The sequence below is a fragment of the Podarcis vaucheri genome (assembly GCF_965113315.1).
Source record: "Podarcis vaucheri genome assembly, chromosome: 2".
Lineage (NCBI taxonomy): Eukaryota > Metazoa > Chordata > Lepidosauria > Squamata > Lacertidae > Podarcis > Podarcis vaucheri.
Genome location: NC_138760.1, coordinates 111521277 through 111533496, shown reverse-complemented (window position 1 = coordinate 111533496; position 12220 = coordinate 111521277). Strand labels below are relative to the sequence as shown.

The window sequence follows — 12220 nt, the reverse complement described above, 5'->3', positions numbered from 1 at the left end:
TGTCCCTTTTTTTGGATTACAACCCATTTTGGGGGGGAGACCCCATTGGCGAAAGCACACCTTGGTTTTGATTTACAACTGGACCTCCGGAACAGATTATGGTTATAAACCAAGGTATTAAAAAACAATAAAACATTAGTCCTTTAAAACTTCCCTAAACAAGGCCTCCTTCAGATGTCTTCTGAAAGTCAGATAGTTACTTATTTCCTTGACATCTGATGGGAGGGCGTTTCTACAGGGCGGGCGCCACTACTGAGAAGGCCCTCTGCCTGGTTCCCTGTCACCTCACTTCTCGCAGTGAGGGAACTGCCAGAAGGCCCTCGGAGCTGGACCTCAATGTCCAGGCTGAATAATAGGGGTGGAGACACTCCTTCAGGTATACTGGGCCGAGGCTGTTTAGGGCTTTAAAGGTCAGCACCAACATTTTGAACTGTGCCCAGAAACATATTGGGAGCCACTGTAGGTCTTTCAAGACTGGTGTTATATGGCCTCGGCGGCCACTCCCAAAAGGCAACGCACTCTAGTAATTCAGTCCTGTGCGGTTAGACAGTTGTCAGAGCAGCAGCATCCTCTGTATTTCATCACATAGGGCAGAGGTTGCCTGCAAATATTTTTGTGGGACTGCAACTCCCACCCACACATTGGCCCTGCTTGCTGGGGTTTCTGGGAGTTGTAGTCCAAAAACTCCCTCTGAGATAGGGGCAAATTTAGGAATTGCCCTAAATTATAGTCATTCTTATTGTTTAACACCGTAAGTATACATAATGATTCATAAAGCAACATAAGAAAAACCTGAATGTTTTTCAGAAAAGATTGGTTGAGAATGACAAAAACAATTCTTACCATGTGGTGGCATTTGTGTATAAAAATGTTAGTCCATCTACTCTTATGCAGAAGGTCACTTTTTTCCTTGCCTGGAAATGTGTGTAGGGTCAATGTGAAAAAATATGGCAGGACAAAGTTATTAATTCATTTTAATTATTTCTGTACTGCCTTTCACTCCACAGAGTGCCCAAACAGTTTACAACCAAGAAGCAATGGCAGTATACCAAGAAGACCAAAAAAATACCCTCAAAAACATATGAGTGAAATATTAACATCAGTTACAGTAATTAGGGTGCTAAAAACTGGCATTAATGGTCAAGGAATGTCTGGGCAAATAGGTATGTTTTCAAAGCATGCCAGAAGCATCCAATATTGGTGCTTGCCCAATCTCGATTGGGGAGATGCCACCACAGAGAAGGCTCTTTTCTGTACCAACATAAATCAAATATGCAGTTAAAAGCCTTCTCTATTAATGACTCATTCTCAGCATCCAGCTTTTATTTTCACTTCTGCTCTAGTCAGGAGCTTATCATTGCCAGAGCCTCCATTTACTCTCCATTGAAGTACAGTGGTACCTCTGAATGTGAACGGGATCCGTTCCAGAGCCCCGTTCGGGTCCTGAAGCGAACGTAAGACGCGTCTGCGAGTGCGCGGGTTGCGTTTTGCCGCTTCCGCACATGCACATGAAGTCATTTTGACCATCCGCATGCTCGAGCAGCGAAACCTGGAAGTAACGGGCTCCGTTTTGCCGCTTCCACACATGCATGTGAAGTCATTTTGACCATCTGCGCATGCGCGAGTGGCAAAACCTGGAAGTAACGGGCTCCGTTTTGCCGCTTCCGCACATGCACGTGACGTCATTTTGACCATCTGCGCATGCGCGGGCGGCGAAACCTGGAAGTAATGTGCTCTGTTACTTCAGGGTCACCGTGGAGAACAACCCGAAAATATTTATCCTGAAGCATATTTATCCCAAGATAAGACTGTATTATGATTTCATGGTGCAACTGGGAGCAGACTGCCTTCTGAGCAGGACCCTTGTCTCAGCTAAAGCAGGATGATGGAAACAGAATAAACACCAGGCATTATCATTCCCATGATCTGCTGGGAAGGGATATTTCATAGTCGCTGGTGGTTTGTGCTGCTACATCCAGTCTCATTTGGTGATCCGTTGGTTGGCAAGGCTCCATTTAGGAGGAACCTAAGACCTTTATTATTTATGATTTAATGTAATTTTAATCTCCTGTTGGAAGCCACCCAGAGTGGCTGGGGAAACCCAGCCAGATGGGTGGGGTGTAATAAATTATTATTATTATTATTATTATTATTATTATTATTATTATTATTATTATTATTATTGTTGTTGTTATTATATTGGATTCATGCCACACCCTTCCTCCCCAAGGAGCCCGTGGTGGCAAAGAGATAAGACAACTTTACAAATAAAGTAAAAGCATTCTAAAGCAGTCAAAAACATTCTAAAAACAATTGCGACTCAACTAAAAAGCTGTTAACAGTATCACAGAATCAGAGAGTTGGAAGGGACCCGAGGGTCATCTAGTCCAACCCCATTTGGCATGCAGGAATCAAAACCAAAGCAATCCATGACAGGTGGCCACACAACCTCTGCTTAAAATATTCTAAAATCAATTAAAACCCTGTTTCTATTCAATGATCTTGAAGGTTGGTGAGGAACAGTATCCTTCAGCCACCGCAGGAACGCTTTCAAATTCCTCCTGGAAAATTAATGACGACGGAGAGAGGTTGCACCTCACTAGGGAGGGCATTCCACAGCTGGGGAGCCACCACTGAGAAGTCCCTGTCAAGGGTCAGCACCTTCTTATGAGAAGCATTCCTGATTCCGCTTTCTCCCTTCTCTCCCCAGACGCACCGGGCAAGCGCCATTCTCGCCCCATCCTGCTGATCTATTCCCCCGACTCGGAGGAGCACAAGCAGTTGGTGTGTGCTTTTGCGGCGCTGTTGCGCTCGGCCCTGGGCTGCCCCGTGCTCTTGGACCTCTGGGAGCTGGGCCACGTGGGGCGGCTGGGGATCTTGCCCTGGGTGTACGCCCAGCGAGAGCAAGTCAGCCGGGAGCAGGGCCAGGTCTTGCTACTGTGGAGCGTCGGCAGCGCCCGCGCCTACGGGCTGTGGCAAGGGAAGGCCTCCAGGCGCGGCGGCGTGAAGGCACCGGAGCCCCACGACCTGTTTGGGGCGGCCATGGCCTGCTTGAAAGGCGAACTGCAGGGGGCGCCCGGGGCCGTGCGAGGAAAGGGCGACTGGGTCATCGCCTACTTCAGCAAACTGTGCGGCCGGCGCAACATCCCCCGGGCCTTGCACTTCCTTCCTCGATACCGCCTGCCTCAGGAACTGCCAGGTCTGGTCAAGGTGCTTCAGGGCCCTTCCAGCTCAACCCCAAGATGGCTCCGCGCCAGCGCTAAGGCCCTGGTGTGCCGCCTGCTCAAGGCCGAGAGGAAGAAAGCCGTGCGGAGCCAGAGGCATCAGCCTTGGAGGTCAGCCACGGAGAAGTTTGCGAGCTCCCTGGTCCCTTTCGCTCCTCATCCCAAACTGCGCAGGCCGAGCTGCGCTTGAGGAGAGACGCGCATCCCTGGAGAACGTGTGGGGTTGTGAAGTGGGGCTCTCCCTCCGTTTCAGAACCTGGGAAGGCAGGTGTTTGCAGCCTGCTAGGTCTGCGGATGGGACACAGGTGGCGCTGTGGGTTAAACCACAGAGCCTAGGGCTTGCCAATAAGAAGGTCGGCGGTTCGAAGCCCCGCAACGGGGTGAGCTCCCGTTGCTCGGTCCCTGCTCCTGCCAACCTAGCAGTTCAAAAGCACGTCAAAGTGCAAGTAGATAAATAGGTACCGCTCCGGTGGGAAGGTAAATGGCGTTTCCGTGCGCTGCTCTGGTTCGCCAGAAGCAAGCTTAGTCATGCTGGCCTCATGACCCGGAAGCTGTACGCCGGCTCCCTCGGCCAGTAAAGCGAGATGAGCGCCGCAACCCCAGAGTCGGCCACGACTGGACCTATTGGTCAGGGGTCCCTTTACCTTTACCTTTTTAGGTCTGCGGATGCGAAAAGGAAGGTCCAAACTCAGTGTTTTAAGCTAAAGGAGAGGCTGCTCTGCTTGCTATGGAAGTCCGGGGCCTTTTGAGTCCCAACGCCACGAAAAAGAGCGGCCAAACTCGGCCGAGTTGGAAGCTGCTCCACCGGCTAGGCCTCGTCTTGCACAGCGGTTTTGGAAATGGTTGCCGTGGAAATGATAGTGCGGTGCAAGTTAATGCTGGTCACGGCACAGGAAAGGCCAGGAGGCCGCTGTGTGGCGTTGGCGCCAGAGGAGGGGCTGTGCAATATTGGAGCTGTGTCTTGCCATGTGTAATTTATGTGACGCTGCAATCACCCCAAAAGAGGTGCTCTGGAGTACAGTCCTATCGGCCCTACTGCAACTGAATTGGCTAACAGGAAACCTTAAACTGCTCACCGGCAGGCCATTTCAGGCCTGTAGAACTAACCTGCCCCCTCCACTCTTTGCATTTTCTGCTTTCCTTTTAAAAGCGGGTTTCTCTAGCAATTTAACTTGTGAATATATGAGGGGAAATATGGAGGCAGCATTCTGCCCAACGGTAAGCTATTAAGGAATATACAGTTAAATAACTACAAATCTATCAAGCTACCTGTTCTGGTCACCAGCCTGCCTCTTGTTCAAATAAGTACAAAGCAAGCATGTCACTTAAGGATTACGTTGAGGGAACGCTTTTTTTGTTTTGTTGTGTGTTTGTCGAATGCGTTGGGGGGTGTCTTTTATATGAGTCCTTACGTTCTTGTTTTTTTCTGTTTGGAATACGATAATAAAAATTACTTTAAAAACGCGAACGCATCTTTGATGTATAGATCACTTCTGTACTTGGGGTGTACATGCAATACCATTCAACCTTGAAAAGGCAGATCAAGACTTGTCCTGTTGCAATGCACACATAACTTGGTTATGTATTACAGAACTTGAGGTGCTTCTAGACGTGAGCTTATTAAGCTTGCAGACGTGTCACTGAGGTATCACAAGCAAGTCTTCACAATGAACATTAAATTATAGCTTTTGATGGTGATACCAGCCACGGCCAGGGGGTGGGGCAGGGTGTTAGCACCTGTTTTCAATTGATAGGGAAATGTATGTGCTTGCTTTCTGAACTATTGGCATCTCCTCTAAGCCCTTGAAGATGTAGATTGCAGATGTAAACAGAATACGATATATGGTTTCTATGTGACACACACTTGGCAGGGCTGCCCATAGCTCAAAGGACCTTTGTTTGCTGCTGGTGACTGAGGGTGTGGTGGCACCGGGCGCCAGTCTGTTCTGATTGCCTCTCTTGATTTTGGCCAAACAGAAGCGCACAGGTGGGAAAGAATAACCTTTTAAACCAAGCTATCTCCCCTCTAATACAGAGGTTGCGAAATGAGGGCCCTCCAGATGTTTGCTGAACTACAACTCCCATCAGCCTTTGGCAGAATGGGATGATGGGAGTTGTAGTCCATTGGCCTCTGGAGAGCCAGAAGTTTTCCATCCCTTCTGTAGTATAAATGTGAACCATGGACCCAGGGTGTCAGTGGGCCCCTTGATTTCTTCCTCAAGCCACACTCACTCCTCCTGCTTGGCCTCACTCTTTCGAAGTACAGTGGTACCTTGGTTTACAACCATAATCCGTTCCGGAGGTCTGCTTGTAAACCAAAACAGGTTGTAACCCAAGGCGTGCTTTCGCCAATGGGGCCTCCCCCCCAAAAAATGGGTTGTAATAATTTAAAATCCAAAACAGGGACACACTCTTCCGGGTTTGATGTGGTTGTAATCCAAAACGGTTATAATCCAAAATGGTTGCAAATCAAGGTACCACTGTAAAATGGATCTCAAGTCATCTTGCCAAAAAGAAAACAATATGAAATCTCGAACTTTCGAAATGATGTTTGTCATTTCCTCGTTACTCAGTAGATACTCCACTCCCATGCATCTAAAAATAACCCTTGTGTCTCTCTGCTGTTCTGTCACTTTACACTTCCTTTTTTGGAGATAACATTTTTGCACAGGCAAAGTATGAAAATAAAAGTTTGTTTCTTTGTTTAGGAGTATTTATACTCCTATCCTGGTGAACTACCCAGTGATCTTCAGGTGAAGGGCAGTATAAAAAATTTAATTAAGCAATAAATAAATTATACCCTACCTACTGACCAAAGTCCTCAAGGCAGTTTAGAATATAGTAAGTACGCATCTTGCACACATTTAACTTGTGTGCATTCAGCTTTTGTGGCAAAAAAGAGAGGGAAAACAATATTCCTACCCACCATAGATAGATAGATATGTGGTTTTGGCTTTAGCTGCGATCCCTGGAACATAACCGCCACATAAATTACAGGTGTGAAAAAAGGAAAAGGTAAAGGACCCCTGGACTGTTAAGTCCAGTCAAAGGCGACTGGGGTGCAGCGCTTATCTTGCTGTTCAGGCCGAAGGAGCCAGCGTTTGTCCACAGACAGCTTTTCAGGTCATGTGGCCACTGGCGGAGGAAAGGGGGGTGGGGAGCACACCACCCCCAGAAGCGCAATTCCAGTGGGGTTCCATCAAGGCTGCCCTCCCGCTCACGCTGGGCGCCTTGCCCCCTCAGGCGCCGCGCCCTGCCCCTGCGGGTGGCACGCCATGCCCCCAGGACGCGCTTCAGCCCCGCCCCCACCTGCTCTCCCCCCCCCCCCCCGGTGCTGGAGCATGAAGCTCTGCCACTGCATGTGGCCAGCATGACTAAACCACTTACGGCGCAATGGAACACTGTGTTGGAAGCCAGGGCGCACGGAAACACCGTTTACCTTCCCGTCACAGCAGTATCTATTTATCTGCTTGCACTGGTGTGCTTTCAAACTGCTAGGTTGGCAGGAGCTGGGACAGAGCAATGGGAGCTCACCCCATCACGGGGATTCAAACCACCAACCTTCCGATCTGCAAGTCCAAGAGGCTCACTGGTTTAGACCACAGCGCCACCCGCATCCCTTGTATTCCGAGTGTACTGTACATATAAAACACAATAAAGTAATAACAGAGGTAGATACAGGTTTAGACCACAGTGCCACCCACATCCCTTGTATTCCGGGTGTACCGTACATATAAAACACAATAAGGTAGATACAGAAGTTGCCACAGCAGGACAAAGGTATATATGAGAACCCCCTCCCAGTGGCGTAGTGTTGGGGGTGCAGGGGGGGCGGGCCGCACCGGGCGCAACATCTGGGGGTTAGGGTTAGGGGGCGCAAATCCATGGGTTAGGGGGAGCAAATTACTTGCCTTGCCCCGGGTCCTGACAACCCACGCTACGCCACTGCCCCCTCCCCTTGTTCTCCAATGTTCCAACAAATGCCGTTCTGTGGCTGAATCTCATGGATATTGAAGCAGCCCCATATTAGTCCCCCACAGACCAGGACATCCTCCCTGGGTGGCTGCTGCTGGTGTCTCCCACAGCCCTGGTGGCAGATATTTGAAAAAACAACATCCACAACATAAAAAGACCTATCTACTGCCACATCCTGTTCCCACAGGGGGCCAATCGGATCTAATGGGAAACTTGCACTCAGGCGCCAAGTGCAACTGTGCTCTTTGCCTGGTGATTCCCACTGGTGATAAACAGAGGCATTTTGCTTCCAATGGTGGAGCATAGCCATTCTGGCTTGTAGCCTCTGAAAGCCTTATTTCTTTAACAAAACAGGATCTTGTATCATTTCAAACCACAAACGCATATATAAAATGTGCACACGCATATGAGCTGAATACGGCACAGGTTCTTAAGAGACTACAATTTTATATCTAGAATTATTCATGCTCCACCTGCCCGCTATGTAAATGAAGGCATATGCAAAACCAATTGGTTTTTCCACGAAGGAAGATGCATAAAACTGTGATCCTAACCACGTCTTCTCACAAGCAAGTCATGTTGAATTCAGTGGCACTGATCCCAGGTAAATGGGATGAGGATTTCAGCTTAAACGGGGTGGGGTGGGGGTGGGGGGAGAATGTTGCAAAGCAAGCCTTGCATTATAGCTGTTTCTGTAAAGTATATGTATAAATATATTTATATATAATATAATATAATATAATATAATATAATATAATATAATATAATATAATATAATATAATATAATATAATATAATATAATATAATATAATATAATATAATATATAAATATACTGCATAAATGCCGCCTTAGCACGAAGAACATTGTAGATGAAAGAAAATATAGTGTGTATTGGGACGTGTGATCTTGCTGCGGATCTTTCCCCCAACCCCAATGTTTTCAAACACAAAATGCTCTGGTCGTAATACAGTGGTACCTTGGGTTACAGACGCTTCAGGTGACAGACGCTTCAGGTTACAGACTCCACTAACCCAGAAATAGTACCTCGGGTGAAGAACTTTGCTTCAGGATGAGAACAGAAATCGTGCAGCGACAGCGGGAGGCCCCATTAGCTAAAGTGGTACCTCAGGTTAAGAACAGATTCAGGTTGAGAACGGACCTCCAGAACGAATTAAGTTCTTAACTATACAGTGATACCTCGGGTTAAGAATTTAGGCTACAGCAAAGTTACATTGCAGAATATAGTTAGTGAGGGGTAAGTTATTGCAACCTCCAGTGGCATGTTCTCAGAGATTGCCTGCTTCTAGGTAGCCGCAGCCACACTGGGGCTGTTAACAGCATAAAAGGTAAAGGTACCCCTGACCATTAGGTCCAGTCGCGGATGACTCTGGGGTTGCGCGCTCATCTCGCTTTCAGGCCGAGTAAGCCGGCGTTTGGCCGCAGAGAGCTTCCGGGTCATGTGGCCAGCATGACTAAGCCGCTTCTGGCGAACCAGAGCAGCGCACGGAAACGCCATTTACCTTCACGCCAGAGTGGTACCTATTTATCTACTTGCACTTTGACATGCTTTCAAACTGCTAGGTGGGCAGGAGCTGGGACAGAGCAACGGGAGCTCACCCTGTCATGTGGATTCGAACCATTGACCTTCCGATCAGCAAGCCCTAGGCTCAGTGGTTTAGACCACAGCGCCACCTGCCTCCCACTGTTAGCAACATAGAGTCCCCTAAAACACGGGGTCCAGGCTGTCACACTGATTGGCAAACGCTCGAAAGATCTACTGGTGAGGTTGTGCTGGAGCCAGGATGGGGCCTGTTGGAACTCCTGGGCCCTCAGTCAGGGCCCCACCTGGCCCACTGCTGGAGCCAGCCCTGGAAACTGGTTTTAAATTAAACTCCTTAATAAGTGTGGCTTAATCAATAGTCTGATGTGGATGATGCCCAGAGCAGATGGCTCATAGGGCTATCATACAGGCCGACTCTTTCTTCCTCCTCCAGCATGTTGTGGTCACATTCAATGTTTGGATTTATGCTGTCGATTTATTGCTGCTGTTTAATTAGGGTGAATAGCACGCACCGCATGCTAAGAACAGCTTTATTGTTTGAGAAACGGGCGAATGTTTATCTTGAACCTCCTAGTGACCTTGTGCGATAAGTCATAACGAACCCAATTTTACGAATGATTAACCCGGACTAAAGTCAGCAGGCTAGCCAGCACTGCTGAGTGACTCTGCAGACTGCCGATATGAAGCCATATGTCTTGCAATCAAATCCACTCATAGCTGCCAACGTTTCCCTTTTTTAAGGGAAATTCCCTTATTCCGAATAGGATTCCTCGCAAGAAAAGGGAAAAGTTGACAGCTATGAATCCACTGTCCACTGAACTAAACTACCGTATTTTTCGCTCTATAACACGCACCCGACCATAATACGCACATAGTTTTTAGAGGAGGAAAATCCGTAGGCATGCCACCCGTAGGCATTCCCTCCATAACATGCACAGACATTTCCCCTTACTTTCTAGGAGGAAAAAAGTGAGTGTTATGGTGCAAAAAATACAGTACTTCTTAGAGCCATTGGGATCAACGGTTCTGGACAGAGCAATACAAACTACAGGATGCTGCTGGGGACATGTCTGCCGATGATCCACAAGTGCAAAACACACTGCATCCAAGCTCTGTCTGGTTGAAGATGGGTTTGCAGAAACCCCCAAAGCACCTACCCTTGGGAACTCCCTGCCTATTGATACCAGGCAGCTTCCTTTTGGGGCCTGCCTGGAACATTTTCAGTTAGGCAAGACACAAAAGATGTGACATGCATTTTATTTATTTTTTTAGCTGGTTTTTAAAGTCTTTTATACTATTCCAAATGCCTGTTTTTAAAAAGGACAGTGATTGTAGTGTTTTGTATTATTGTAAACCACTTAAGAGGCTGTTGGCTTTTTCAGAAATCAAGTTTTGCTAAATACATACGTGAATACTGGAGTGCTGGGACTTTTCGCAGCACCTCGTCAATGTTGTGACTGTCAAAATGCCAGCTTGTACTCCCCTGCCCCCAGTTAATCCGGATTTTTCATTAACATGGAAAACCCAGTAAACAAAAAGCATACACTCAAAGTCACCACTGGTATGAAAGCTCATTAGCACATTTATTTCGGCTAGGGTTGCCATACATCCAGGAATTCCCGGACATGTCCTCTTTTGGGGGTCCGACATGCCCACCCAGGGGGAATTTTACATTTTAAAGCAAATGTCCTGGATTTGGGTTTTTTATTATTTTAGTTTAATGCGCGGGTAGCTCCGATTCAAGCTCTGCTGTGGACGACTCTGGCTCTGCGGCTGCAGGGGGGATATCAGGTGATTGCTTTTGTTATAGGAATTCTAAGGTCTTAAAATAGAATAAATGTTGGTAATTGCACAAGGTAAACACACATACATCAACGACTTGGATGATGGACTCAAGGGCATCCTGATCAAATTTGCAGATGACACCAAACTGGGAGGGGTGGCTAACACCCCAGAGGACAGGATCACACTTCAAACGACCTTGACAGATTAGAGAACTGGGCCAAAACAAACAAGATGAATTTTAACAGGGAGAAATGTAAAGTATTGCACTTGGGCAAAAAAAATGAGAGGCACAAATACAAGATGGGGGGCACCTGGCTTGAGAGCAGTACATGTGAAAAGGATCTAGGAGTCTTGGTTGACCACAAACTTGACATGAGCCAACAGTGTGACGCGGCAGCTAAAAAAGCCAATGCAATTCTGGGCTGCATCAATAGGAGTATAGCATCTAGATCAAGGGAAGTAATAGTGCCACTGTATTCTGCTCTGGTCAGACCTCACCTGGAGTACTGTGTCCAGTTCTGGGCACCACAGTTCAAGAAGGACACTGACAAACTGGAACGTGTCCAGAGGAGGGCAACCAAAATGGTCAAAGGCCTAGAAACGATGCCTTATGAGGAACGGCTAAGGGAGCTGGGCATGTTTAGCCTGGAGAAGAGGAGGTTAAGGGGTGATATGATAGCCATGTTCAAATATATAAAAGGATGTCACATAGAGGAGAGAGAAAGGTTGTTTTCTGCTGCTCCAGAGAAGCGGACACGGAGCAATGGACCCAAACCACAAGAAAGAAGATTCCACCTAAACATTAGGAAGAACTTCCTGACAGTAAGAGCTGTTCGACAGTGGAATTTGCTGCCAAGGAGTGTGGTGGAGTCTCCTACTTTGGAGGTCTTTAAGCAGAGGCTTGACAACCATATGTCAGGAGTGCTCTGATGGTGTTTCCTGCTTGGCAGGGGGTTGGACTCGATGGCCCTTGTGGTCTCTTCCAACTCTATGATTCTACATAAGTACATAAACCACATGTCTGAAATAGTACAGGAGAGCAATCCCAAAGCCATCTTGACTCTCCCAATGACCTCAAATATTCCTCTGCAGTAAGAGAGGCAAATGGGGAAAGCCTTCCTATGGTCTTTTTGTTTGCAAATCCTGCCTTAAGGCAATATTTGTGTATGAATAGGGTGACCTGGATTCAGGAACTAAAGTATTAACCATCGCAAAAGAATGGCCAGGCTGCCCAGGTAATGCAAACAGCGACCATCATCAGGTATCCTGGCAGGCAAGATTTCTGCTGAAGACCGCCTCCTTCTGCGATGTATGACTTTTTAGGGGGTGGTCTTGGGCGGTGGTGGGCACTTTCAAAAGTCTATACAGTGGTACCTTGGGTTACATACGCTTCAGGTTACAGACTCTGCTAACCCAGAAAAAGTGCTTCAGGTTAAGAACTTTGCTTCAGGATGAGAACAGAAATCGTGCTCTGGTGGCGCGGCAGCAGCAGGAGGCGCCATTAGCTAAAGTGGTGCTTCAGGTTAAGAACAGTTTCAGGTTAAGTACAGACCTTCGGAACGAATTAAGTACTTAACCTGAGGTACCACTGTATAAGGGCTTGCACATCATTGTTCTGGATTCCTCTCCTCCCTCCCTGCGTGGGCGGAGTGGGGGACCCTGTTGCAACAGGT

At 47.6% G+C, this 12220-nt stretch overlaps 1 protein-coding gene across 5 annotated transcripts in view; it reads left to right on the top strand.

Annotated features, from left to right (window-relative positions):
- Positions 1 to 4688, top strand: part of IL17RE (interleukin 17 receptor E) — a 53900-nt gene extending 49212 nt beyond the window's left edge. For 4 of the 5 annotated variants that reach the window (XM_082209648.1, XM_082209647.1, XM_082209649.1 and 1 more), the window contains one exon: positions 2711 to 4688. In XM_082209648.1, the coding sequence (XP_082065774.1) occupies positions 2711 to 3414 (704 nt within the window). In that variant the 3' untranslated portion in view covers positions 3415 to 4688. The remainder of the gene's footprint in view (positions 1 to 2710) is intronic. The other variant, XR_014216019.1, reaches the window with a different exon arrangement.
- The last annotated feature ends 7532 nt before the right edge of the window (positions 4689 to 12220 follow it).